Genomic DNA, 22,951 nt, shown 5'->3' on the forward strand with positions numbered 1-22,951 from the left:
AAAGCTGCAGAATGATGTGAGATGGTTTTGGATGAAGACTTTTCCATACTGAGGACATCACAAAAAGTCTTCATGTTACCTTTTGATACTTAATTTTGTAGTAAATACTGTTGCAGTATTGGAGTAACAGAGGTCAATGTGAGACACTATAGAAAAGGAAGGTTATTTTGTTTTGTTTGCTGATTTCACTCACTCAGACTAACACTCTCATAGCCACATATTCACAAACACCGAGATGCATTTGTTGATACAATTTGGTTTTCTCGCAATCACATAGAATATTCAAGGCATGGAATCTGGAGTCCTCATAATGTCTCCTTGGTTGCTCTTAGTTTAACCACCATATGCTCATTTTAGGTGCATCTTTTGCATCCTTCAGGAGCTGGCAGTGACTGTGGTCTTCTGTCTCTGCATCTTTTCCCACCTCTGAGTATCATTAGGTCTCATGGTCTTGTCTCCTCATCTAGGTATTTTATGACTCAATCTTGTTCTTTATCTTAGCACCATCATCTCTAGTGGTTTGAATTTTCCCTTTTTTTAAGTCTTAGGTGTGCTCTGTCCCTTGTTTTAGGACATATCTTGTGTTAAACTGTTCTTTGTTTTTCCCAGTCTAGATGTTCAGAGGATCTGTGTGTCAATATGCTGGGATCATAAGGATCTGCTAATCTAGGTGCCATCAATATGTGCTGTTCTTGCAGCCCTTCTTACTGCCTTTCTTCCCAGTGCTTCCACACCCAGACCTCTTCTTTGTTCTCCATTTATGCTATTCTTATTTTTTCTTTTATAATTTTAGAATTTAAAGGAAATTATGACCACTGATGACAAAGATATCCCTGGTAAAGTGGTGACTTCTGGAATCCAGTGCCATTTTAGGAAAAAGGAAAAACTAATTGAAAAGCAATAAAAATGGATCTGATTTATCTTGCCTTCTCCTTTTAAAAGTCTTTCCTGTTGTATGAGAACATGAAATTTCTTCTTAAAAATAATCAATTGTCAAATTTGATACAAATAAGCAATAAATATGTATCCAAAGAGCATATAATTAGTGTATGAAATTCATTACTAAGGAAGGTCATCAAGTTGAATGACTTGTCTAATATGTGAAGCTAGGAACATTAATATGATTTGTAGTTATGCACAGGAAGATAAGACTAATCAGATTTCATGCTTCAAGGAATAAGAATATATTTCTTCCAGCCACAAACAGCATTTCACAATTAACTGGGTATCGTGAATTTCCCCCCACCCTCTAGCCTTCCTTTGAACTCTATCAACTCTATCTATGTTGTCAGATTTTGACAACAGAGGCCAAGACCGGGGGCTTGGTGTGCCACAGAAAAAGTTATTTACTTACTGAAGACAAAAATTATGATACTATAGATACTGAACTCGAGATAGAACAAAGAAACATATATAGCACTGCAGGATACTTGTAAATATTTCAGTGGCCTCCTGCATTCAAGACAGACAGAACAGAAATGTTTCAGTCCAATCTTGATTTCACAAGGACTGGCAGATTTTGGATCTAAGATGCTATCTAAGTTTATTGTTGAAAAAAGAGGTATCATTGTTATTTTTTATTTACCAGATGGATGAGATGAGAGAAACCACAGCTGCTTTCTTATCACTGTGCATGTCTGGACAGGAAATAAGATGGGTAAATCTCATCTGATCCCAAAGAATGAATCAGGTCAGGACATTTTTGTGCTCATGTGGTGAAGCCAGGGGGATGGGTTTTGAAAAGCAAGAAAGATTTCTGCTCCCCTTTCCCATAAGGGTGCAACCCCGAAGCACGCTCTGTTTTTTATAGTCAGAGTTCAAAATTTTGCTTGCTCAGTTTTTCATAGCATACTTTAAGTACAAGCAATTCTAGTTACTTATATGGATTATTTAATCCCTAAACAGGAGCCTCTGCCAATTTTTTCAACATCAAAAAAATATTAACATTATCCTCTCTCTTCCTTCCTTCCCAGACAGCAAGAGAAATAGGCTGATCTGTGGACATGTGTGGGTGGATGGGGGTGAAGCCAAAGGAAGAGGCAGAGTTAGCTCTTAGCCCTGAATGCTTTGGTTGCTTTCTTCAGTGAATTAAATAAACTTGGTCTGCCTTCTGCGAAATTTTAGTTTTCTGTGCTCGTGAACTTCCCGTAACCAGTAATCTTTTTTCATTGTTTCAGCCAAACACAGCTGTTCTGGGAAGTCCTGGCCAAACAGAGAAAGTCAGTTTTTAAGGTAACTCATTGATATCCCATGGAGAGTGCTGAGTATTATAGTCAAAAGCTTGAGCCAGGCTCACTTTTTGCAACAAGTAGAAATGGAGAGCAATATGTTCGCACTGAACTGTACTGCTGACCCCAAATGCTCCTGTATTTATACCCAGACTGTGATTTTTCCAGGACACTGAGCTTCATTTTGAAGTCTGATGGATTGCAAGAAGTAACTTCAGGGATCACAACTCCATAGACCATGGCTGTGATGTTGTGGCTGGACACTAATCTCTGAATTTTAATAGATTAAACATTTACCACCACCAGCAGAATACAGTGGCTAAAATCCTCCCCAATTTACCAGCCAACCAACCAGCCAAACAAACCCTACAGCTCACCAATTGGAAACCTCTGCCTATGGTCATGGCTAATGTGGAGACAGACCCAAATTCTGTAGAACGCTGCAGGTGGAAGAAGAATTATCCTCTCATCCTCTGGCTTTGTTTAGGGAGGAAGAATCTGGGCTTTTTCGTGGTGTTTAATTTCAATTCTGCTCCTTGGCACTGGGATAGTGAGCAACCAGTTGTCCCAGAGTCCGGAGTGACACCCCTCAGGTTGAATGTACAGCTGTGCTCCACATCCATGGGCAGGAGAAAGTCACTGGAAGTCATCTTGTAGGATGGTAAGGGGAGTTTCTAAAATGCACCCTGACTCAAAACGTTGGAGGAAGAATAAAAGAAAACAGCTGTGAGCTGGCATGGGAACCTGCATCTCCCACAGGAGACTGACACTATCTGTAAGCTTCAGACAGTGGTTTCTACAATACTCATAAGACTATACATAGACTCACTTTGTTAGAAGTTTTAATTAGAATCAATATGTATGTTTGCACTAGAATCTTATATTTTTGGACAAAGTTGTCATGCTGGAGGCAAAATTCTTCTCAGGGGAAAAGTGGAAACAGATTTCAAAGATATGTGTTTAAATATTTTTTGGGAAAAAAACCACTTATTTGTTATGATATTACTCTTTTCTGCCCATCCCACCACTGAAATGGAAATGAATCATTTTAGTTATTTTGAAAACAAATTGTTTGATTGCTGTGAAGCTAGATTTTTCCTGTTTACGTGCTCCCCCTTTCTTTTAATCCTTGGAACTTTTTAAATCTAGTTTTGAAATGTTTAAATCTGTGTTTTTCCCAGGTTGAACTAGCTTTTGAACTAGTTCTAGGGTGAATTTCGGGTAGCTGAGTGAGTTTGCTGCCAGAGCTAACACTCATTTAGATATGTATATCAAGTTCTTTAAATGTCTGAAATGTCCTCCGTTTATTTTTATTTTGTAGTCTTTGACTAGCTCCTGTGTTTAAAAAACATCTCTCTTTCTAAAGCTTAGTGTCAGTATGCTAGTTTTCAGCACGATTTATTCCATGAGGTTGTTGACTTTAATTATATTGTGGATACACGGACACTGTTACTTAGTGGCTCAATTATACTCGTTTCTTGGATCAGTTCCTAGGTATTACTTAGGACTAAATGAAAAGTAAAAATAAAGTCTTGTTTTCTCATGTGCTGTAGAACTAGTTGTTCCAAAAAGCACTTGTTTATCATGTTGAGAATTTGCTTCCTAAGTCATAGACCATGTGGTGGTTGACTAATTTACATCCTGAAACACAGGAGCAAGCTTGGGAAGGGCTATCCAGATTGGTGAGTCAGTTACTTGATACTCTGGGCAACCTGGGTTTGGAAACCCTGCTCTGTCACAGAGCTGATAGGGTGTATTCACCTGCTGCAGTGCTCAGTGATTCTGCTGGAGACTTCCTGGCATGAGCTGGGCACTTGGTGACGGACACATGGATATGAATTACGGCCCTAAAGACACAGAGCCTGGAAATGGGTCTTTTCCTAATCATGAGAGCTCTGGGCTCTGAAACAACCCCTGAAGTCTCCTGAAGACTGGAAACAAAACCTAATTGCTAGTCCATTGTCCTGCTGGAAAAGCTTTGTGGACAACAGAGGGAAGGAGAGGCTTGGTGGCTCCCACAGGCCCTGGTAAAAAGGTCTGTAATTTTGGGGGTGACTGCAAATCACCTTGCCTTGTTAGTCCTCATCTACACCACTTCCCACAGGAATTCTTCTTCCATAGTTGACTTGGGCCATATAGCAGACTCCTGCTGAGGTATCACTGGTATCTTGTCTGGCAGCACTAACAGGTGTCCATCTCTGCTGGCACATTCTTAGTAGACATCTCAGAATCAGTGTTCTGTGATCACCTTTATGATTGTTGGTTCATAGTTATTCCTTCTGTTCCCCGTCTTCTTACAGTTTTTGAGCTCTTAATTTACAACAGGATTCTTACTGCTAATCCCTGTGGAAGATCTTGCCTTTGTGCTATTGCATATTACTCATTTTCAAGGTCATCCTTTTCCTCCTGTATAAGCTCCTATGCCTCCTTTACACTGATGTTGCTTTCTTGCTTTGTGTTATCAACAAACTTCCTCAACAAGTATTCCCTTTTTAAGCCAGTCATTAATGGAACTATTCCATAAAACTAGTCCCAAGAGAGATTCAATTAATAATTTCTCATCATTTCTCCTTTCCACTGCACAAGCTTCTGCCCCATTTGTCTGCTTCCTTACCATCTCACAATTTTGGTTTTAATGCCCATTTTCTCCAACTTAACTAAAAACTTGACAGTTGGCACTAGGGCCAAAGCTTTTCCAATACCTAGGTAAATGAGGATGATCAGATCTTCTGGGTCCTGATTTCTTTTGGGGTTCAGCATGTCACAGGGCTGAATATTCAGCAGTCCCTGAAGGTTGTTAGAGGGCAACAAATGCTTTTCAAAGGTGGATCGTGACTATGAACCATATACCTTGAGGGCAGATCAAGGTTGCTGTTCTCAGGCTCTGAATGCCAAGAGCTGCTCGTACAAGGACACACGTAACATGGTACCTTGCTGCCACAGATAGGTCTGAACTTTCCCCAAACTCATTGAGCACTGTAGGAGCTAAAGAACCCACCCTTGGACAGAAACCCCTCACTGCTCTCTGTGAACCAGGCAAAAGTACATAGATCAAAAATGCATGTTATCTGTAAGGTGACAAGGTGACAGAAGCAAAGCAAATCCCACCTCTTTTCCAATCATGTGGTTGTTCTTTAACTCCCCGGTTATGCTATCATTTTCATTTTGCAACCAAGGCTGTAAATCAGGCCACACTTGATCTTTTCCTGGACCAGAGAAGCCACACTCACCAGCTGTTTGGTTAGTAAATAGATGTGATGTTTCTTTTTAACCTCCTGAGCCACTGATTCTGCAGCTGGTCATCCCCTCCATCTCACCTCTGCTGATCTCAGTCCCTCAGGCTGTGCCTACCCTTACTTAAGGATTGGACCTGCCAGCACCCACATGCATGAGGCATGGATCTCTGCTGAGTGAGGGAGCACTGCTGCGGGTTGCTACTCGCACAGGTTCAGCATCCCAGCGTGATGCCTGTATGATCTTGACTTGGGTGCAGGCAGGGCCAGAAGCCTGGTAGCCCAGTCCATCAAGCGCATGTCCTGTGTTGTCTGATGTGTTGTCCAGAACTGTTGTGGGTCTCATGTGAGCAGCAACCGTGCACCTCAGGGGCTTGCATTTGTGTAAGCCAGCTCTTTGCCTCATATGGTTTGTCACTTTTGGAGGTTTTAGAGCTGTCTCCAAAAGCAGACAACTTTGTTATCTGAGTTTTCAGTGTGACATTAGCTTGCCATGAAGAGGAGGATCAGACAGTTGCAAAAGGAGCATGAAAGGAGATGGGGGAAGGGTCCTGGTCTCCTGCTCCCAGTGGAAGAACAGGTGCCCTGGCCAGTAATGTGTATCTAGTCAGAGCACAGGATGGGGTGGAAGAGGGGAGGTCTTGCTGCAAAGAGGGAGACTGGAGCTTGTCCTCAGACCTCTGCCCACTCACTGCTCCTGGGCACAGAAAGGCAGCCTGGATGTGGCTGTGCCCCCACTAGCCTGTGGTGTCTGCTCTGGCTCTTTCATCTCCCTCTTGGCTCAGTTCCTTGAGGTTGTTGGTTTCCTGGCTGTGGGCAGAAGGTGTTTTTGACAGAGAAGGTGGTAGCCTGGGGGTGGATCAAGAGTGGGAAGCAGAAGAGGGGAGGAGTCACTGATCAATGCTAATAAATAAGAGGCCCCTTTTCTTCAGTCCAGGGTCCAGGACTCCGGGAGAGCTGCCCCCTCAGATAAAAGCTGCAGGCTGGTGGGGAAGCAACGACTTGGTGAGTATGCAGGGACTGCCTTGTTTTTCCTGGATGGCTGCTCATTATTAATGCATTGCTGGTGCTTCACAGCTGCAAAATGTCAGGAGTGATTTCTATGGCATGCATAACATTGTGATTCTCCACTCCAGCAGGAGACAGGTCAGAGGGCTGTTTTTCTGATCTCCCCTTTATTTAGGGGACTGCAGAGGTTTCCCTGGCATTTGCAGGCAATTTGTCTTAGCCCCTCTTTCTGTATTTCTAACCAATGGGGATTAGCCTCACTGTGCTGTGATGTGAGCAGTGTGGTCTCTGGGGCAGCCCACTGATGCTGGGGAGGGGAGATGTGTGCTAGAGAAGTACGGGGTGCAGGGGGAATAGAAAGGAGATGTACTTCTGCAAGGGAAAGTGTTCCTTGAAGGAGATATGTTGGCACAGGGCTGTGTAGCAGACATGTTCATTCATCACTTGGAAAATGCATTGCCTCTGTGGTGAAAAATGAAACATCTGGGTTAAAGTGGTGTTTGTGGCTCTTCTCCTGTGGCTGATGGCAGGGGATGCTCCAGGCATTCTGGGATCAGAGTCCTCTGAAATGGGAGCAGAGTGTTCAGGGACCAGAGTGCTCTGCTCTGATAAATAAAGACAGTTTATCTGGAAAGTGTGTTGAAGTTTCCCACTGTGCAGCTTCATCTTTATTCCAAAGAACTCCCAGCATCTTCCTCTCTGTGCCCCACTGCCTTCCTGCTAGGGTCTCTCCTCCAGTCTCTCCCTCAAGCTTCCCTTTCTTGGCAGCTCCCATGAGCTCCCAGGGTGTACAAGACATTCAGGAAACATATAAAACCCACATTCAACAGTAACTTCAAAACTGTGGGCTCTAAGGAATGCATACAATCCTACAGCAGAGAATTCCCTTAAAGAGACCAGAGAGACAGAGCACGGAGAGACAGCAGAAAAGTCTCAGTTCTCCTTTGACTTTGTGTCTATAGCAGACTTCTGGCTTTTGCCCTGCCACAGCCTAGTTTTTCTTCCCATCTCAGGCTCAGCACTGAATAAGCAGGATGTGGATGGTATGGGGGGCATTGATGGTGCAGGACTGAGCTGCTCTCTGCATGGGGTGGAATAATGGGGAAGAAAAACAATTCTTTCTCTTTGGTCTGAAGTTGAAGGCCCTGCTCTGTTTCTCTCCCAGAGTCCACAGGCTTCAGGCAAGGGCTATGAGTTTGGCATTGAAAAGGTAAGTTGTACAGACCAGGGTAAACATGTTTCACTCCCCATTGGGGAAGTGTTAAGCTCTGGCTCGCTGTCCCTGTAGTTCTTGGCTGTGTCACCTGCAGCATGGCTCCCCAGACTGGCCTCTGTGGGTGACAGCAGTGACAACACCACACTGTTTTGGGGGAATGGTCTCTACCCAGAATGAAGTCAGTCTGCACCCTGTCAGTGAGAAATCCTGATGCCTTCATGGACACATGGACAAAACAGGTTGTCACCACAGTTTGGATCAGACATAACAATGGTTACTGTGCCTTAGGCTCATCTCCAGACAGTGTGCATGGTCCCAGACCCACCATGGCCATGGTGGAGGTCTGGCAGGCACTGGGTACCCACCTTCCCTCCCTGCCTTGCCCCTAGTAAGCTACTTCCCTTTGCTTTTCACCCAGCAGGGATGGTCATCTCTGTAACTCCTTCTTTCTTCTTTCACTCCCTCCTGCAATACCACAGAGCTGAAAAGGGGAACACCCCATCTTTTGTTGATCACTTCTGTCCATTGCATTGCTCCCAGACAAGTTATTTAGGTGCTAGAAGGCAAAGTAATGCTCCCAGAGACTGCTGACCTGGGAGATTCATCCCAGCTGAAAAGCCTTGTATTGACATCTTACTTCGGTGCCCAGTGGGGCAAGGACTTCTAGTGCTAGACCAGAGGCAGCAGTTCTGTGAGATATGGCTACCTCTACATTCACCAAGATGTTGTCCCTTGGGCTGGAAGAGCAGTGTAGGGTCAGAACCACAGTGAGGACCTGCAGAGATAGATTTCTGGGTGCTGCTGTCATCTCAATGTAAAAATCATGATGCCTCCAGCAGAAGGGATCCTTCTAGGTTCCTGCTTGTCACTCCTGGGGCAGTAAAGTAGGAGAGGGGAAGGGGCAGGAGGGTTGGATTCCTCCTCTGACGACAGGCAGGCTGGGACCACAACAAGGGCCAACTGGAGGGAGGGGGGGCCGAGTGGGGAGGGAGTGTTCGAAGATTCACTCTCCATGTCTCCATCAACAAAGCTACCAGAACAGTCTGGGCTGAGTGTATCCAGACAGAGGATGGTGAGGGCAAAAAGGGCAGATCAGAGGAAAAATTAGAAAGGCAAACATTTACATTTGGGATCAGCACACACCTCTCCCTCCGGGCCCCTGGCAGCCCCTGAAATTCCTTCCACTTGCACAAGCCAGCTTTTCTGAGCATGGAGTGCTAGTGACATGCTTGCCTGTGAATTATGGCCCCCAGCCCTGAACTGTGAGAGGAAGGGGGCATACCCGCTCCTTCCTGAAACCTGATTCAATCTGCTAATAGAGGATGTTCTGTAATGGCTCTATAAAGAGTGTGTACCAGCCAGCCATTGCCCTCCCCAGGCTCTTTCATGGGGCCCCCTCCTGGCTCTGTTTTCATAATAAACATTCCACTGATAATTTTGCAGGCAGCCCAGGACTTCCAGCTGCCCTCAGTGGGAAGAGAGCAAGACACAGCAAGAGAGACAGAGTGAGAGATTCCTCCATCTACTGGCATGATGCGCACTCTCATCATCCTTACACTCCTGGCTGTTTTGGTGATGGCTGCTACTTGTTATGGTAGGTGACTTTTTTTAGTGGGTAGAGTGATAACTCCAAAACTGCAGACATCTTTGGGTCTGTTCAGACGGTTTTTATTCAGCTTTGTGTCTTCTTTCCCCTTAAGTCAATCTCTTGCCTGCTTTTCTGCCCTTGTGTCAGATCCTCCTAGCTCTGCTCCAGAGCTTTCAGATCCAGTCATTGTGATTTGTGGTTCAGGATGCTTCAGCCCTTCCCTCTCTGTTCCAGCTCACCTCACAGACTACTCCTTTTTCTGCCCCTCTCTTGTCTGAACTACAATAAGAGGTCTTATTCTTAATTATTGGGGAGATTTCCCTTTCTCCTTTTGTAATAGCAAAGCCCTTTTCCTGTCAGGCACACAGTTCCATACTGATGGAATTAAGATGCTGTTACAGGCAAGAGTCAAGCACATCTCACTGTGCCAGTCCATTCCTTAAGAACACATGCAGGCTTTGAAGGTAAGCAGGTATCATACCCACAGTAGCGTCAGGAACATGAAGGTGAGGAACTAGGTTTGAGAATCACACACTGGAAGACCAAGCATGAACCTTGAAGTCCTGGCTAAGACACCAGGTAGCTTCATTCTAAACTCCTGAACACCCTAAACTCCTCATATAAATGCTAGGTCACACCACTGATCCCTTTCTCTTCCCTTTGAACAGGTACCTGAAACCTGGCTTGTCTGATTTCACTGTGTGTGTTCTATTGATCTGTGGTGTTTGAAAGACTGAATCCCATCAATACAGTGTCTTACCACATGTTTTACTCTTTCTTTCCCCAGAGTCCCATGAGAGTATGGAATCCCACGAGTATCTCCGTAAGAGACTGCTTTACTATTTTCTTGAATTTGAAGTGTGCTACAGACACCTCCAAGACCATTTCCTTGTACTTTACTGTAGGAATTAAATAGGCAGAAACACTCAGCCAGGGAAATTGAATTTACTGGGTGATGGACTTTCAGGTTGAAAAGGGAGAGAGATAAAAAGAGACTTCATATGTTTGGGCACAGGTGCATATCACTGTTTTGCAAAGAATATAATGAGAATTGGCAAACAAACTCATGAGCTTAGATCTCTGCTGCATGCACCTAAAACAGATTGACACTAGAAAAGGATATTGCTCAAAAAGCTCTGGGATGAGCCTGGAATGTGGTACTGCAGAAGCCAATAACATGATTGTTCTCCCCCAAGGATGGGGAGAGCCTTACTCTCAGCAGCTTGGAAGAAGCAGGTGGCATGTGTGGGCAGGAGGGATCCTTCGGCTGGAAGAGAGAGTTAGTGTCACAGGAAAAGCATGAAAGGGTGGAGAGTCTCACTCTGGAACAAGTAATATCCTGGAGAGGTTAGAGAACAGATGGATCAAAACTAAAAAGAAATTAGTCCATCTGGGAGAAGGACTTCACAGAACAGCTAGTCAGAAGCATACAGGCACGTGTGGGAGCCAATGCCAAAGACATCCACAGACTCCTGAACTCTGCAATAGGACTGTGATGTTTCTCAAAAAGGACAAAAGGGACCTTCAGGCACCTCAGTCCAAAACTGCCACACAGACTACTCAGTAACTACTTAACCTTGGAGACAGATAGACTTACTCAGGTCCTTCCTGTTTTTACCTGTAATTTCATGATACTGCTAATTCTGCTGAGAGTGCCCAGACCTCTCACAGTCTGTGCAGCTTGGCACCTACCTCTTGGTCAAGCTCCACTCACTCAGAGGGGCTGTGGCAGCAAAATCACAGTAGCTTTCCCCTGGGTGTCTTGAGTAACAGCAGAGCAAGAGCGACATGTGCACTTCCATACAGACTGCACAAACCAGAGGGAGAGCCTGTGCATGAACCAGCAGGGTGGACAGCAGGGAATATTAAAAGGTTCTGGGTTTCACTGTGGATGGGAGGGCGGACAAAGAGGTTGTTATAAGTGTGGAAGCTAGCTTTTGTTGAAATCTGGTCTTGAAAAAATGTCTATCTACTCTGAACAACTCCTTGCCTTCTCAGATCCCTTCATCAACAGGCAAAGGGCCAATGACTTCATACAAGCTGACACAAGACTAGAAGCCATCTCTCGGGAGAGGTATGTTATGGCCTCAGGACACTGAGGATGGGAGTGGGGAGAGGTCTCTTCTTGCCAAGCATGGTGTGGTATCAGGGTGACAGCCATGGTGACTTCTGGAAAGCCTCAGCCTCTATGAAGCACATATGAAGTGCCTGTGAAGTCCCCAACCCTGAGAGAAGATGGAACTCAAGATAGTAGAGAGCAAATTCTTGCATTTTAAGACATGTCACGTGCTGGGAGGGCTCTTCTTAATTTGTCTGAAGGAAACACCAATAGAAGGAGAAAGGAAGATCAGTCTGAGATCTTGTTCTAGTCCTCAGATCGCATGCAGAATTCGCATGACCTTTTTTAAATCACAGGGTGACCTGGGCGCCTCCTTGTCTCATCTATAAAATGCAGATATAGGTAGTTTCATGCCTCATGCAGGGCTTGTGAAAATAAAGGCTGAAGTACAGAAATCACCTCTTAATGAGGTGTCAAGACAAACCTTCTCTCCAGTACCAGGTGGCCCCTTTGCAGTATGTTTAAGGTCTTTGTTCCTTGTATGGCTTTGGGGAAGAGCAGAAGAACTGAAGGCAACAGGCTTGGGGGCCTGTGGAGGAAAGACTCTTCCTCAGGCTGAGGCAGAAGTCACCCTCCTCTCCCCACCATCCTACTTAGCCCTGAAATAAAAGGTTACCTGAGGAGGAAAAACATTCCTGCTGTAGTCACATTGCTCCCCTGGGTGCGGTGAACACAGAAGCTGGTGTGCTAAGATCTTCGTAGCTGGATGATGGAATCTGGTGATGGACCCTTAATCCTGATGGGGGGTTGTAGGGCAGAAAAGGCCTGTAGACAGGTATTTAAGATGACAGCACTTACCCCTCATGTATCCTACTTTTGCAGGATGAGGAAGCGTATTAAGTCACCCCAGGAACGTCAGAGGGAGATCTGTGAGGACTACTACCCCTGCGAACAGTACGCTTTTCACCATGGCTATGCTGCGGCTTACAGGCACTATTTTGGGAGGAGAAGGACTAAGTAAAGGATGACCTGTTCCCACCCTGGGGCCTGGAGCCCAGGGTATCCTCCCCAAAAATGCAATGGCTCTGAAACATATTTAGTTGCTTGTGTCCCTTTATGTTATCCTGCCTGCTGCTTCTCTCCCATGTAGCCATGGATTCCTACACTGTGTTAATTAGCGCTGAGCTGATGTAACAGAGATCAGAGAGAGTTCAGGATGTGGGTGTTTACTACACAATAAATTGCTGGTTTGATACTATCTTTTCATGAGTCACAGTATTTTGGGGGGCGGTGTGCAATCTTCCATGAAGAAGCTGAGTTTGTTTATCATAGAATCTGGTGTGGATTAAAAAAAAAAGTCTCTACATTGCAATCACACAACTTTGAAAGGATCTACAAAGTTTTTGTTCCAGGGTCTATGAGTGGCTTCTCTTAGAGGCCACTGGCAAATTTCAGTTCCCCATCTTAAGACATCTTAAAATGGTGTGGTGTTCAGAAGGCAGGGTGAGATGCACATTTTGAAAGTGAAATCTATTTTATTATCTTTCCTCAGTTGGGGAAACAAAATTCATAAAGTGCCTGTTTAATCCTAAAAACAAAGTTAGGGTGAGAGTTAGTGACAGAAAAAGCCTGTAAATTACATCTTGCTTATGCAGCTGCCCTCAGGTCCTGATGTAGGGTACTCCTGCAGAAAGGAGTGTGTGGTCCAGTCTTTACTCATATTTCCTTTTGGAATACCCTTTCATGCCCTTACTTTCCACTTAGAATGATTTTGGTAGTGCTAGAAAGCTGCAGAAACCAAAGGTGAAGAGGGGCTTCAGGTGGCAAATAAACAAATAAAAGAAGCCCAGTGTTTCGGATCAAGACCAACTTTGTTCACCTAGAACAATTTCATTTTGCTGTTCATAACTCATTTGAAACCAAGATGTGGCCTGACCCTGTGCACAGGTTGCTGAGCACCTCCTGAACCACGGAGGAGTGAGCGTGTCTGCTGTTGGGTTGTCACCACCACCAGCACCAGAGCACCTCACAGAGCATGTCCCCAAGGCCGAGAGGCACCAGTGCTGACATGCCCAGGAATTCAATGCTGCCCTGGGCTGGTCAGCAGCCACAGCAGCTTGGACACTCCTTAGTGTGTGGTGCCTAGGAGACATAACATCTTCTATCTAAGCTCAGCTCAGCTCAGCTCAGTACAGCTGGTTTCAATATTCACATCTCCAGGCTTCTACAGGCGCCTGTAAATTATAGAAGTGGGAAAGATTCATGGAACACTATCAAAGGCTATGAGGTATAAAATATCAAATTGTTGACTTATCTGTGAAATTAAGTCTAGAGCCAAATCTAGCTGCCACATTAGAAACATCTATCTTCTTTCAAAATATGCCTCAAGGCTTTGCCATCTTTGAAAATGAACTTTTGGAAAGAAATGTAATTTATTTACTGAAAACACTTCTGATGATAGGAAACTCCACCATGACAGTTGCTAAAGCTTTTTTTTCCTTTTTTAAGGAAAAAAAAAGAACTAAACGAATTTAAGGAAAAAAAGCCACATGAATTAGGTATATTTGCACTCACACTTGGTCTGCATGTTCCTAAGTAGGTGAATCTCATGATGATCAGCCAGAGCAAAACTTTCATGCCCTGAAGTCGACAAGTGTGTGGTGTCTGGGTTTGACTTGACAAAACAGAAGGCACAGGGTTAGTGCTGTCTGGGTCTGTGTCCAGAAATATCTTGTGATTTGAACTACAGTTTACCAGTATAAGTAATGAATAATACCAGAGATTTCTGTGAGATTTCATTAGTGTAAGCAATCACCAAACATGTTCAAGAGACTACATGCTGGTTAGAAAGCTTGGAAAAAGTTGGGAAGAGAAATAAAGCTGTTTGGATTACTAGAACTGTATATTTATATTCTTTCAAGTATTCTTTTGGAAGTATAACTTTCCTAGAATACCTATTATTTTTAGATATTTATTTATTTTTAAACTGTTGCTCTTTAAGATACTTTTGCTGGAAGTTGTTAGTATATATATTCAGTCTTTCCTGGACTATGGAAAAGTTAACCTTTGCTAACCTTTTTTTTTTTTTTTTTTCTTTCCCCCCCCCCCCCCCCCCCAAATCCTGAAATGTCTCTAAGCTAAAAAGACAATGTCTCTAAGGACTGGCAAAATCCCTAATGGCTCTGACTGCCCTTGAGAGCCTTTTAGGCTTTAATTCTGTAACCCTTGCATGTGGGGCTGAGAAGGACTGGATATGAGGTGGAGGAAGATGTGATCCATATGCTGTTTGTGGGACATGGTTTTGGGTACTTGGATGGTGGGTTGGGGAGTATGGGGTTATTGGTAGATAAGCTGTAGAAGAGCCCATTCAGGTCTCTTGACATACCAGGTAACCACAGCCACCCAAGTCCTGAAGAATAAAACACTTTTCTAGTCTAAAGGTTTATTTGATTTTTAGACAAGAGAAGCCAAACTAAAGCTTCCAAACTAGGAAGACTTCCAGGAAGAAAAAAAGAAAGACCCTCCCTCAAACTAACAACCAAAGTTCTCAACAGCATAAAAATCTCAGCTCTCTGAAGTGATTTGGTGAAAATGCCTGAAGTGAAAATCTACCATGTGTTTGGTCTATGCAAACTCTTTCATGGGTTTCTTTGCCTTCAGGGGAATGGGTCAGTGTGGGATGGGGGGAAAAGGGACACTATTGGGTTCTGTCTCATTTGATTTTCCACATGAGAGAGCCCCAACACACAAAAAAATCTGCTCTACTTCAGGATGTGCTGGTCTCTCCCCTGGCTTTCTGGCAAGAAGCTGAATGACTTTCATGTTTGTAATGAAACTGATTTTTTTATCCAGTTGTTTTTCTTCAACAGCCCCATTCAAAACCTTGGATTAAAATCTGGAAATGCATGAGTCCTGAGATGGATATTAAAGTGTCTGCCAGGACCCAATATCTCCTGGCTCAAAGGATGGGCTTTGTTTTGGAGGTCAGAAGTGGGAACACAAGCCAGAGCCCTGAATTATAAAGGCGATCACAGGATATAAACTGCTGCCCGAAAGCTAGCTCCGGAGAACTTCAGTAACCTCCAGGAAACCTCTGAGGTTAGGAAGACTAGCACAGCCAAAGAAGACATGAGGAGTCTGCTGGCATCGCTGATCATGACTCTGGCCCTGGCAGCGCTCTACTGTTGTGAGAAAGGTAAGGGCACTCTTCCCAAGGAAGGCGAATTTCAGAAGCACTGCTCAACCTTGAAGCTTGCCACCTACCTCTCTTTGGTCTGGGAGACACACAGAGCTTTGAGGGGAAGAGGTGTACTGCCGGTCAGTGCACAACTTCAGATCTCTGTCTGAGAGACAGAGTCATGGATGAGAGAGGGCTTGGGGATAGAAAGTCTCATCTCTTGTTGGGCACTTTCTTCCACTGGTCAAACCCCACCCCTGCAATTGCACTATTGAATTGCAGCAGAGAATTTGAACATTTTAATATGTTTAAGTATTAAACCAGTTTAGCATTTAGGTGAACTGGCAAAGGTATGCTGGATGTTCACTTTTGAGTAAGAGGGTTGAGCTGAAGGAAGATTTGTTTCAACCACAGGGAGAGGGATTTTGTGCCTGACAGACCTGGAATGCTGTAGGATCACAGAGATAGGCACCAAGTCAAGCATTCACCTGCAGGAAAATGTGCGATGTGGAGAAATCCTGGAGGAAAAAAAAGCCTCCTATTGGTGGTTAAAAAAAGGGAGTTGTCCCACTGACATAAGAGCACATCACATTTGAAGGTGATTTAGCGATGGTGATTTCATGATGAAGAGATAGTAATGTAGTGGCAGCTCTATAGCTGATGAAGAGAGAGGGAAGGAGGAAAAGATCAGAAAAACAAGTATTTTCCCTTCACAGCAGGAAAGAGAAGCTGAGCAGGAGAGAGCTCTGTTTTTTCTGATATTATCTCATTCAGAGTTAAATTTTGTTCAGTCCTTGGCATCAGATATATCATGATTCAATACTGGCAAATATATTTTGTTTGATCAGTGTTTTCCTTCTGTCAGTCTCTTTCTCACTTTTTCACTCTTGAGTATATGTCTGCTTTTATTTAGACATTAAGTTCCTGAATGCTTAATGGCCTTGGAGTAACTTCTAATTATTCTTTCTTTTTTTCTTTTTTTTCATCCAAGAAATGTATACATTGCTTAAAAATAGAACTACACATAACCCTTTTCACACAAAGTTGTTTAAGTACACTTGTTATTTTTTGGTCTCTAGAGTCCTCTTTCTGCCCATAAATACACTTATGCCAAATACCTGGTGGCTTGGGTGGAACTGACACTTGAAAAAAAATATGGTGAAACAGTGAAAGAAAAAAAATGTGAAATAGGGCAGTGTGGGAGAGCCAAGATCAGGAGACCTTCCATTTCTCTTAGGGGACGCTTTCCTTGACAAGTTTCTTAGCAAGGGTGGGGAGGGAGGAGGAGGAAGGTCTTCCTCCAGCTTCCACAGTGGTTATATGTTTATTGTGTCATTTAATCTGGCTCAGAAGAAGTTGAAATTAAACAAATCCAGGCATAATGGGTGAATTTTGCTGTGGTAGAGAAGTCTATTTCTAAATGGTGGGTGTCAATAAAACCCTTTTTGGGAGGAACAGACCTTCTGGGAAAGTGGGGGGAGCTGGACCCAGACAGTAGGCAGAGGGATTCAGTTACAGAGTGGAGCAGAGGAGGACTCACAAGCAAACTCCTTTCTGTCTGTCTTTCTTCCAGATCCCAAAGACCCCTTAGGATCTCGCAATGCTGACAGTGAGTATATTGTTGTGACTGATGCTCAGCTCCATTCTTCTGCATCTGCCTCCTTTCTTCCCTTTGAGAGGTTCAAGGGGTGAACAAGAACCATTCCGAGTCCCTCTAGCTGCCCCCCTTTTGCTTCCTCAGTGCTGCAGTCCCTGAGGTGCAGGAGCACCTGCAGCAAACAGAAGAGATGCCTTTCACAGCTATGGGGGCAGGAGACACCAGGGAGGTCAGCCTCCCTGCACTGTCAGCCTTGCATCACTCCGGGTATGCTGGTGCCACAGCCTGCATCTCCAAAACCCTTGAGCAGCCTTCAGGCAAGACATGAGTCCTGCAGGTTGTTAGCAGATGGATGCGTCTGCCCTCTGTGAAACAGGGTGATGTGGATCGAGCAACATGGCCAGTCTCCCTGCTTCTCTGAGCTGGCCTCAGAGACCTATCTAAAGTGACTGCTTCATCCCCAGACTGTGAAGAGAGCAAAAACTGTCCCAGGGCCTTCAGGCACTGGTCTTTTGGATCTGCTGAACAGTCAGTCTGGTGTGCAGGATCACACAGCAGAAAGGTTTGGTGCCACATGGCAACAGGCTGTGACATCCCTGCCAAATCCCATAACCTGGAGACCCTGAAAGCAAGCACCTTCCTTGGCTGCTCCTGAGGGCTGCAGTCCCTCCTGTCAGGTCTCCTGGGACATGGGATTTGCACACCTTGGCATGTCCACAGCTCTTGCAGCAAGCTGATCCTGGCAGAAATCTGTGTAGAAAATCCCTTTCGTTTTCCTTTGTCTCTGGTTTCTCACACCTTAAAGGATAACATTGCTGCTGAGGAGTGTGAAAGCTGGTATTTCTGCAGTGAACCAATACAAACACAGATTGTGAAAGAGAAAAAAAATTAGAAGAGTGTTCAGGGAAAGGTAGTGATTTCTGACAGCTCATTAACTGGCAGTTTCTGTGTAGTTGGTCTTTTGATACAGACTAAACCCCAGCTTGCTAGAGAGGGGATACCTCTCACCTGCCAAACAGAAATGCAGTCGAACACCCCATGAAGATGACGGAAGGGTACAAACCCCACCGTCTCCCCAGAGGCAGGGATCTTCTTTCCCCCAGTGACAGCTACAGTTTGCCAGTTTCCCTGCTGAAACGTGTATTGGTGTACAGTTACTTGTGTTACTGGTGTGCTGGCATCTGTGCACACCTCTGCTGGTCTGGGTTCATCCCGTGGAGTGAGGCTGTGCTGTGCTGAACCCTGGCTGGAGAGTGAAGTGCTCCACAGCACCCACGTGTTTGCACAACCACAAATCCAAGGGAGCAAATAAGCAACTGTGCTGACACAGTGTGTTAGCGGAGAGCAGGGCCCAATGCTGTCATGGCAGGAAGACCTCTCATGTTCTCCAAGTCTTGAACACCAGGATCTTCGCACCTCCTGGGTGTATTTCTCCTTGAGTGATGCTTACCGTCATTATTTTATACCCTTCACTTTTCGTGGAACTTTGCACATGTGAGCATTGGTATTTCCATGTGCCACCTGTTGCTTATGGCTCATTAGAGGCATTTTTAAGGCCTGGTGGCTGGTATCCCACATCACTCTCAGTCTAAGTCAAAATTTAGAAAGGAAGCCAAGACTCTGAAGTTAAGTGGGCTAGGGATAGAGGGTGACATTTCCTTCATATTTCTCTTCTTAATATTTTATGCTGTCATGACTTTGCCTTCTGCTTATTTGCTGTGGACTCAGACCATGCTGTGTGATAAGGGAGTGGAGTTTATGACAGAAAAGACCTTTGCTCCATGTAGATGTGCAGGTTGGAGTGAGGAGGGAGCTCAGCTGTTGGGCTCTGAGTGGACAGTGGGGTTGGATGAGATAAATGTGCAATTAGGATGGTTCATGGCAGTCATCTGCTTGTGAAGAGAGTAGACAGCCCATTTTCAGAGAATAGACTGGTCTCTGTTTTTCATAGACAATGACCCTGCATCTTTAACCTGCTGTGTCCTCTCTTAGCAGGCATCAAGATTACAAAGGAAGTTGCCAATGCCTTTGTGAAGAGGCAGAAGAGATCCAGCCTGCTTGAACGGTAACAACTCACGAGACAGGCTGAGTGCTGGACTCTGGACCTGTTCTGAAGAGGGAGTGGGAAGGCAATAGGACATGAAAAGGCATTAATTTGTTGTGCATATATGTTATTACCTTCATGTGTTGAAGCAAAAGGGCTCTAGGAGTCACTTACTGATAGATAAATGTTTATTTTTTTGTCAAAATCCTTTCCAGTTCATAGCTGGACTCTGATATTCCTCCCAGGGAGGAAGACAGTACTAGCTGTCTGGGTTAGCCATGGGGACACCAGAATACAAGTTAGAAGCTGCTCTGTCTTTCAGGGTCATCCGAGCCAGTTTACAGGATAATGAGCATCACAGAGCCCTGGTCATTGCCCCTGGCTCCCTACAAAGGAAGCACAGCTCTGTTGCAGGGTGAGGCTAGATCAGAATGGCTGTTCTTTCTGAAGCTGTAGATCCAACATCAATTTGTGCAAAAATCCTAGGCACAAAGATTTGGAGAAATCTGAGCTATAAACATTTGGAGAAATTTGAGGTCATCCAAGAATGTTCTTCACATATTTCCTGGAAGAGATTGTTATGTCACTGTTTGTGCAAAAAGAATTTTTACTCAGTCTGGAAGGAGTGGACGGATAATATTGTTTTTTAGATAATAGAAGGTTGAGAGGCCCCATGTCTGGAAGAGAGGATCTGAGTATTGTAGCAGAGGAACTGGCTGATCTTGAAACCTGCAGTGAGTAAAACCAAGATGAAATTCAGTAGTAGCAACTGTACTGACTACCCTCTTACAGGTGGGGCATCATAAAAATAGCTTCTGCTATAAGCAATAATCAGGAAGGACTGAGGCATGCAGACAGCTCAGGGTATTATTTGATCAGGTAATGTTAGTCTGGAAATACGGGTGCAACAAATTGAATTCAAGGGTGTTGCAGGGTACATCCAATACAGAAATAAAGTAACAATTAATGAGATACTGGTGGGACTTCTCCTGTAGCATTGTGTACGGTTGTCAGGAGAGATTAACCAAACCTGGAACAGGAGTTAAGAAGGACATCCAAAAAGTATACCAAGACTAGAAGATTTGGGCTTGCTTAGCTGAGTGGGGATAGCGTTGCTGTCAACAACAGAAGTGAGGATGACTAGAGGAAACTCCTTAAGCTAAAGGAAAATAGTGGCTAGTGGGAAAGTGAGCAGAAACTGGAAGCAAATAAAGGTAAGCAGGTAATAAATAAACAAACAAATAAATAACAACAACAAAAAAGATTCCTGGGTATCTGGGAAATGAGGCTGGGGACAAAACTCCCCAACACTAACTGCTTTTGTGGTCTCCTTTGGTGATAAAACCTCAAAAGCAACTGCTTTAAGTTGGGTTCAGTTCCAACTTTTCCCAGCATTAATCAAGTAGTCTATCCTCATGTACATAGATGTTTAACTCAGCATGAGAAGTTCGCTGTTGGGACACCTTGGGGAATCACCCTTTTCATGTTAGCATCATGGGTGTGAAACCTCTCCAGCTGCATCAACTGAATCTGCAGAATGGCATCTCTCTCTTTGTCTACTCCAGGTATTCTGAGTATTACAAAAGTCCAATGGAGCAGATGCATGAGCGTTGTGAAAACTACCCACCTTGTGACTACCTCTCTGACCAAATAGGATTTCCTATGGCCTACAACCGTTTCTTTGGGAGATACTAAGGATAGGATGGTCATTTCATTCATTTTGCTTGGGACTACTCTGAACCCCCCAGGAGAAAGAAGGCTGTGGGTCAGAAGGAGGGAAGAAATACATCTAGACTGGGGCCGCCTTCTGTTGTCTCCCTAGCCAGCTGGAATGCCAAGGCAATAATTATCCTATTTGCTGAGCTTGCATTAGCTATCTTCCTTTCATCAAAAATGTTTCTCTTCAGTCATCTTTTGTGATATTTTGAGCTTCACCAGAAATGATTGAGAAGACTGTCTTACTTCCTTCCATTTGAATCCTCATGAAGCAGTAGGTGAAAAAAATGGGATTCCTCTCAAGAAAATCAATGTATGCCTTAGAAACATAACAAGACCTTTTGTCCTCTTCTACAAAATGCAGGAGGATTACAGAAGAGCAATGTCACAACGTGTGTAAATGTGATGGATCTGATCCTGGGATGCTCACTGGCAAGAAGGCAAAATGGCTGCCCTCTGGTACAATGACTGGGAAAGTTCAGTATTTTCAGGTAGTATAATCACCTTAAATATATGCAAGTGTAGGATCATTTTGTAGAGATAGAAGTGTGGAAATATTAGTACATAGCCAGAAATCAGGTTCTGGTACAATCTTCTGATTATTCTGTCACAAAATTTGCCTGTATAGTACAACAGAAAAATCCCAAAAGGTGTGTATAAGGAGTTCTTTTACATGAGCCCTTCCATTTGTATGCTGCATTCAGTGACTGTGTAAAAAATAACTTGGAAATCTCTTGCTGTTTTTGTTACAGTTGGTTTCTGGTGAAACTGAATATATCCAAGCAGAACAAAAAAATAATCTGTTCCACTCTGATGCTTTAGCATTTATGCTTGAAAGTAAAAGTGTCTAAACATCTCAAAAAAAAAAAAAAAAAGCCCCAAAGGAAAAAAAAAAGCAATAAACTTTATGAAATACACAAAACTGAAATTGGTTCAAGGATGGATTGAAGTTGAGTCAGCATTTGGTTTATTCAAGGAAACTTGTATCTCTCCATACATATATTAAATAAAAAAAAAAAAGTGTATTTATATACATACCCTCTTCTTTCTGTACTACTTCATTCTGTCCTCTGGTGTGAACATTATACCTTAGCAACTTTCTACACAGCCTCCCTTGATGTGCTCTGTCAGCTTTCCTTCCCTTAGAGGTAGGATGGCAGATCCCATCTCCAAGGACAGGGACTGCTCACCCTCAGGAGACTGAGAAAGACCAAATCTCTCTGGTCGCCTGTGTGCTGGTGTAGCCATCCCCAGCTGCTGACTGCAATAAATACTGCTTATGTAAAGCAGGTTGGTGTGCTGCTTCTCTCTGTTCCTCTGTACAACCTTCATCTGTGGCTAGGGATGCCTAGAAGATAAAGCCTGCTCCTATGAAGCCTGAAGAGCAGGATACAGGTACGTGAGGCTTCCTTCTCTCCTCCTGTGCCCCACTGTGAATCAGAAGTGACTACATTGAGATTCAGGTCATGATCCCAGTACACTGTGACAGTGAGGGAGAGAAGGGCCAGGCTTTTCCTGATCCACCAGGCTCAGCATTTCTCTGAAAGACCTTGCCCTGAAGTAAGGACATGGGATAAGTCACCAGGGATGGCTGCCAGTGTGAGTGTGAGCATCTCTTGTTCAGCAAGCTGCTATGACTTGCACTAACTATGCTAGACAGTTAATAAGTACTTCTGCTCACCTTGGTCAAACACCTGGGACTGGTTTCCCTATTGGCATAAACTGATGGGTTTTCACTGCTCACAGCACAACTCTCCTCTGAACTCCATCTAGCAAAACTGAACAAAGTGCTCATTGCAAGCAGTGAAAAATTTGCTGGGAAAAGTACTACAGAGATTAGTGAAATCCTAGTATGTACTGTATGAACAAGTTAGGGGGTTTGTTGCACGGTTTTGTTCATACAAAAAGAAAATGAAACTTCCTATCTGTATTTGCATCTTTCTGTTAGTTTTGTATTGTTCTTTCCCGTTGCATACGAAGATGTCGATCATGTAATCCTCTCTGTGTCACCAGAACTCTATATGAGCTGAAGTCAGTACAACCTTTGGGGATCAGAGTGCACAAGTGACGTTACAAATTTACTGT

At 44.1% G+C, this 22,951-nt stretch overlaps 2 protein-coding genes across 4 annotated transcripts; both read left to right on the top strand.

The window, feature by feature from the left end:
* Positions 1-6,371: 6,371 nt before the first annotated feature.
* MGP (matrix Gla protein) lies at positions 6,372-12,590 on the top strand. Of its 2 annotated transcripts, XM_074870890.1 has the most exons (6): positions 6,403-6,466; positions 7,635-7,679; positions 9,129-9,279; positions 10,061-10,096; positions 11,272-11,347; positions 12,215-12,590. In XM_074870890.1, the coding sequence occupies exons 3-6, from the start codon at positions 9,216-9,218 to the stop codon at positions 12,351-12,353; spliced, it is 315 nt and encodes a 104-aa protein (XP_074726991.1). In that variant the 5' UTR covers positions 6,403-6,466; positions 7,635-7,679; positions 9,129-9,215; the 3' UTR covers positions 12,354-12,590. The 2 variants fall into 2 exon arrangements, with proteins under 2 accessions (XP_074726990.1, XP_074726991.1); XM_074870889.1 differs by lacking the exon at positions 7,635-7,679 and having other exon boundaries at positions 6,372-6,466.
* A 2,710-nt stretch (positions 12,591-15,300) lies between these two features.
* On the top strand, positions 15,301-22,155 carry LOC141944377 (osteocalcin-like). Of its 2 annotated transcripts, none has more exons than XM_074870893.1 (4): positions 15,301-15,527; positions 17,083-17,118; positions 19,102-19,171; positions 20,716-22,155. In XM_074870893.1, exons 1-4 carry the CDS (start codon positions 15,461-15,463, stop codon positions 20,843-20,845), a joined length of 303 nt encoding a protein of 100 aa, XP_074726994.1. In that variant the 5' UTR covers positions 15,301-15,460; the 3' UTR covers positions 20,846-22,155. The 2 variants fall into 2 exon arrangements, with proteins under 2 accessions (XP_074726994.1, XP_074726993.1); XM_074870892.1 differs by having other exon boundaries at positions 15,305-15,527; positions 19,099-19,171.
* Positions 22,156-22,951: the final 796 nt, after the last annotated feature.

Source organism: Strix uralensis, chromosome 5, assembly GCF_047716275.1.
Source record: "Strix uralensis isolate ZFMK-TIS-50842 chromosome 5, bStrUra1, whole genome shotgun sequence".
Classification (NCBI taxonomy): Eukaryota; Metazoa; Chordata; class Aves; order Strigiformes; family Strigidae; genus Strix; species Strix uralensis.

Excerpts from the sequence above, each read along its gene's own strand:
- MGP (XM_074870889.1), top strand. The coding sequence starts at position 9,216 with ATGATGCGCACTCTCATCATCCTTACACTCCTGGCTGTTTTGGTGATG. Across the intron at positions 9,280-10,060 it reads GATGGCTGCTACTTGTTATG|AGTCCCATGAGAGTATGGAA; the intron begins GTAGGTGACTTT and ends TTCTTTCCCCAG. Across the intron at positions 11,348-12,214 it reads GAAGCCATCTCTCGGGAGAG|GATGAGGAAGCGTATTAAGT; the intron begins GTATGTTATGGC and ends CTACTTTTGCAG.
- LOC141944377 (XM_074870892.1), top strand. The coding sequence starts at position 15,461 with ATGAGGAGTCTGCTGGCATCGCTGATCATGACTCTGGCCCTGGCAGCG. Across the intron at positions 17,119-19,098 it reads AGGATCTCGCAATGCTGACA|CAGGCATCAAGATTACAAAG; the intron begins GTGAGTATATTG and ends GTCCTCTCTTAG. Across the intron at positions 19,172-20,715 it reads AGATCCAGCCTGCTTGAACG|GTATTCTGAGTATTACAAAA; the intron begins GTAACAACTCAC and ends TGTCTACTCCAG.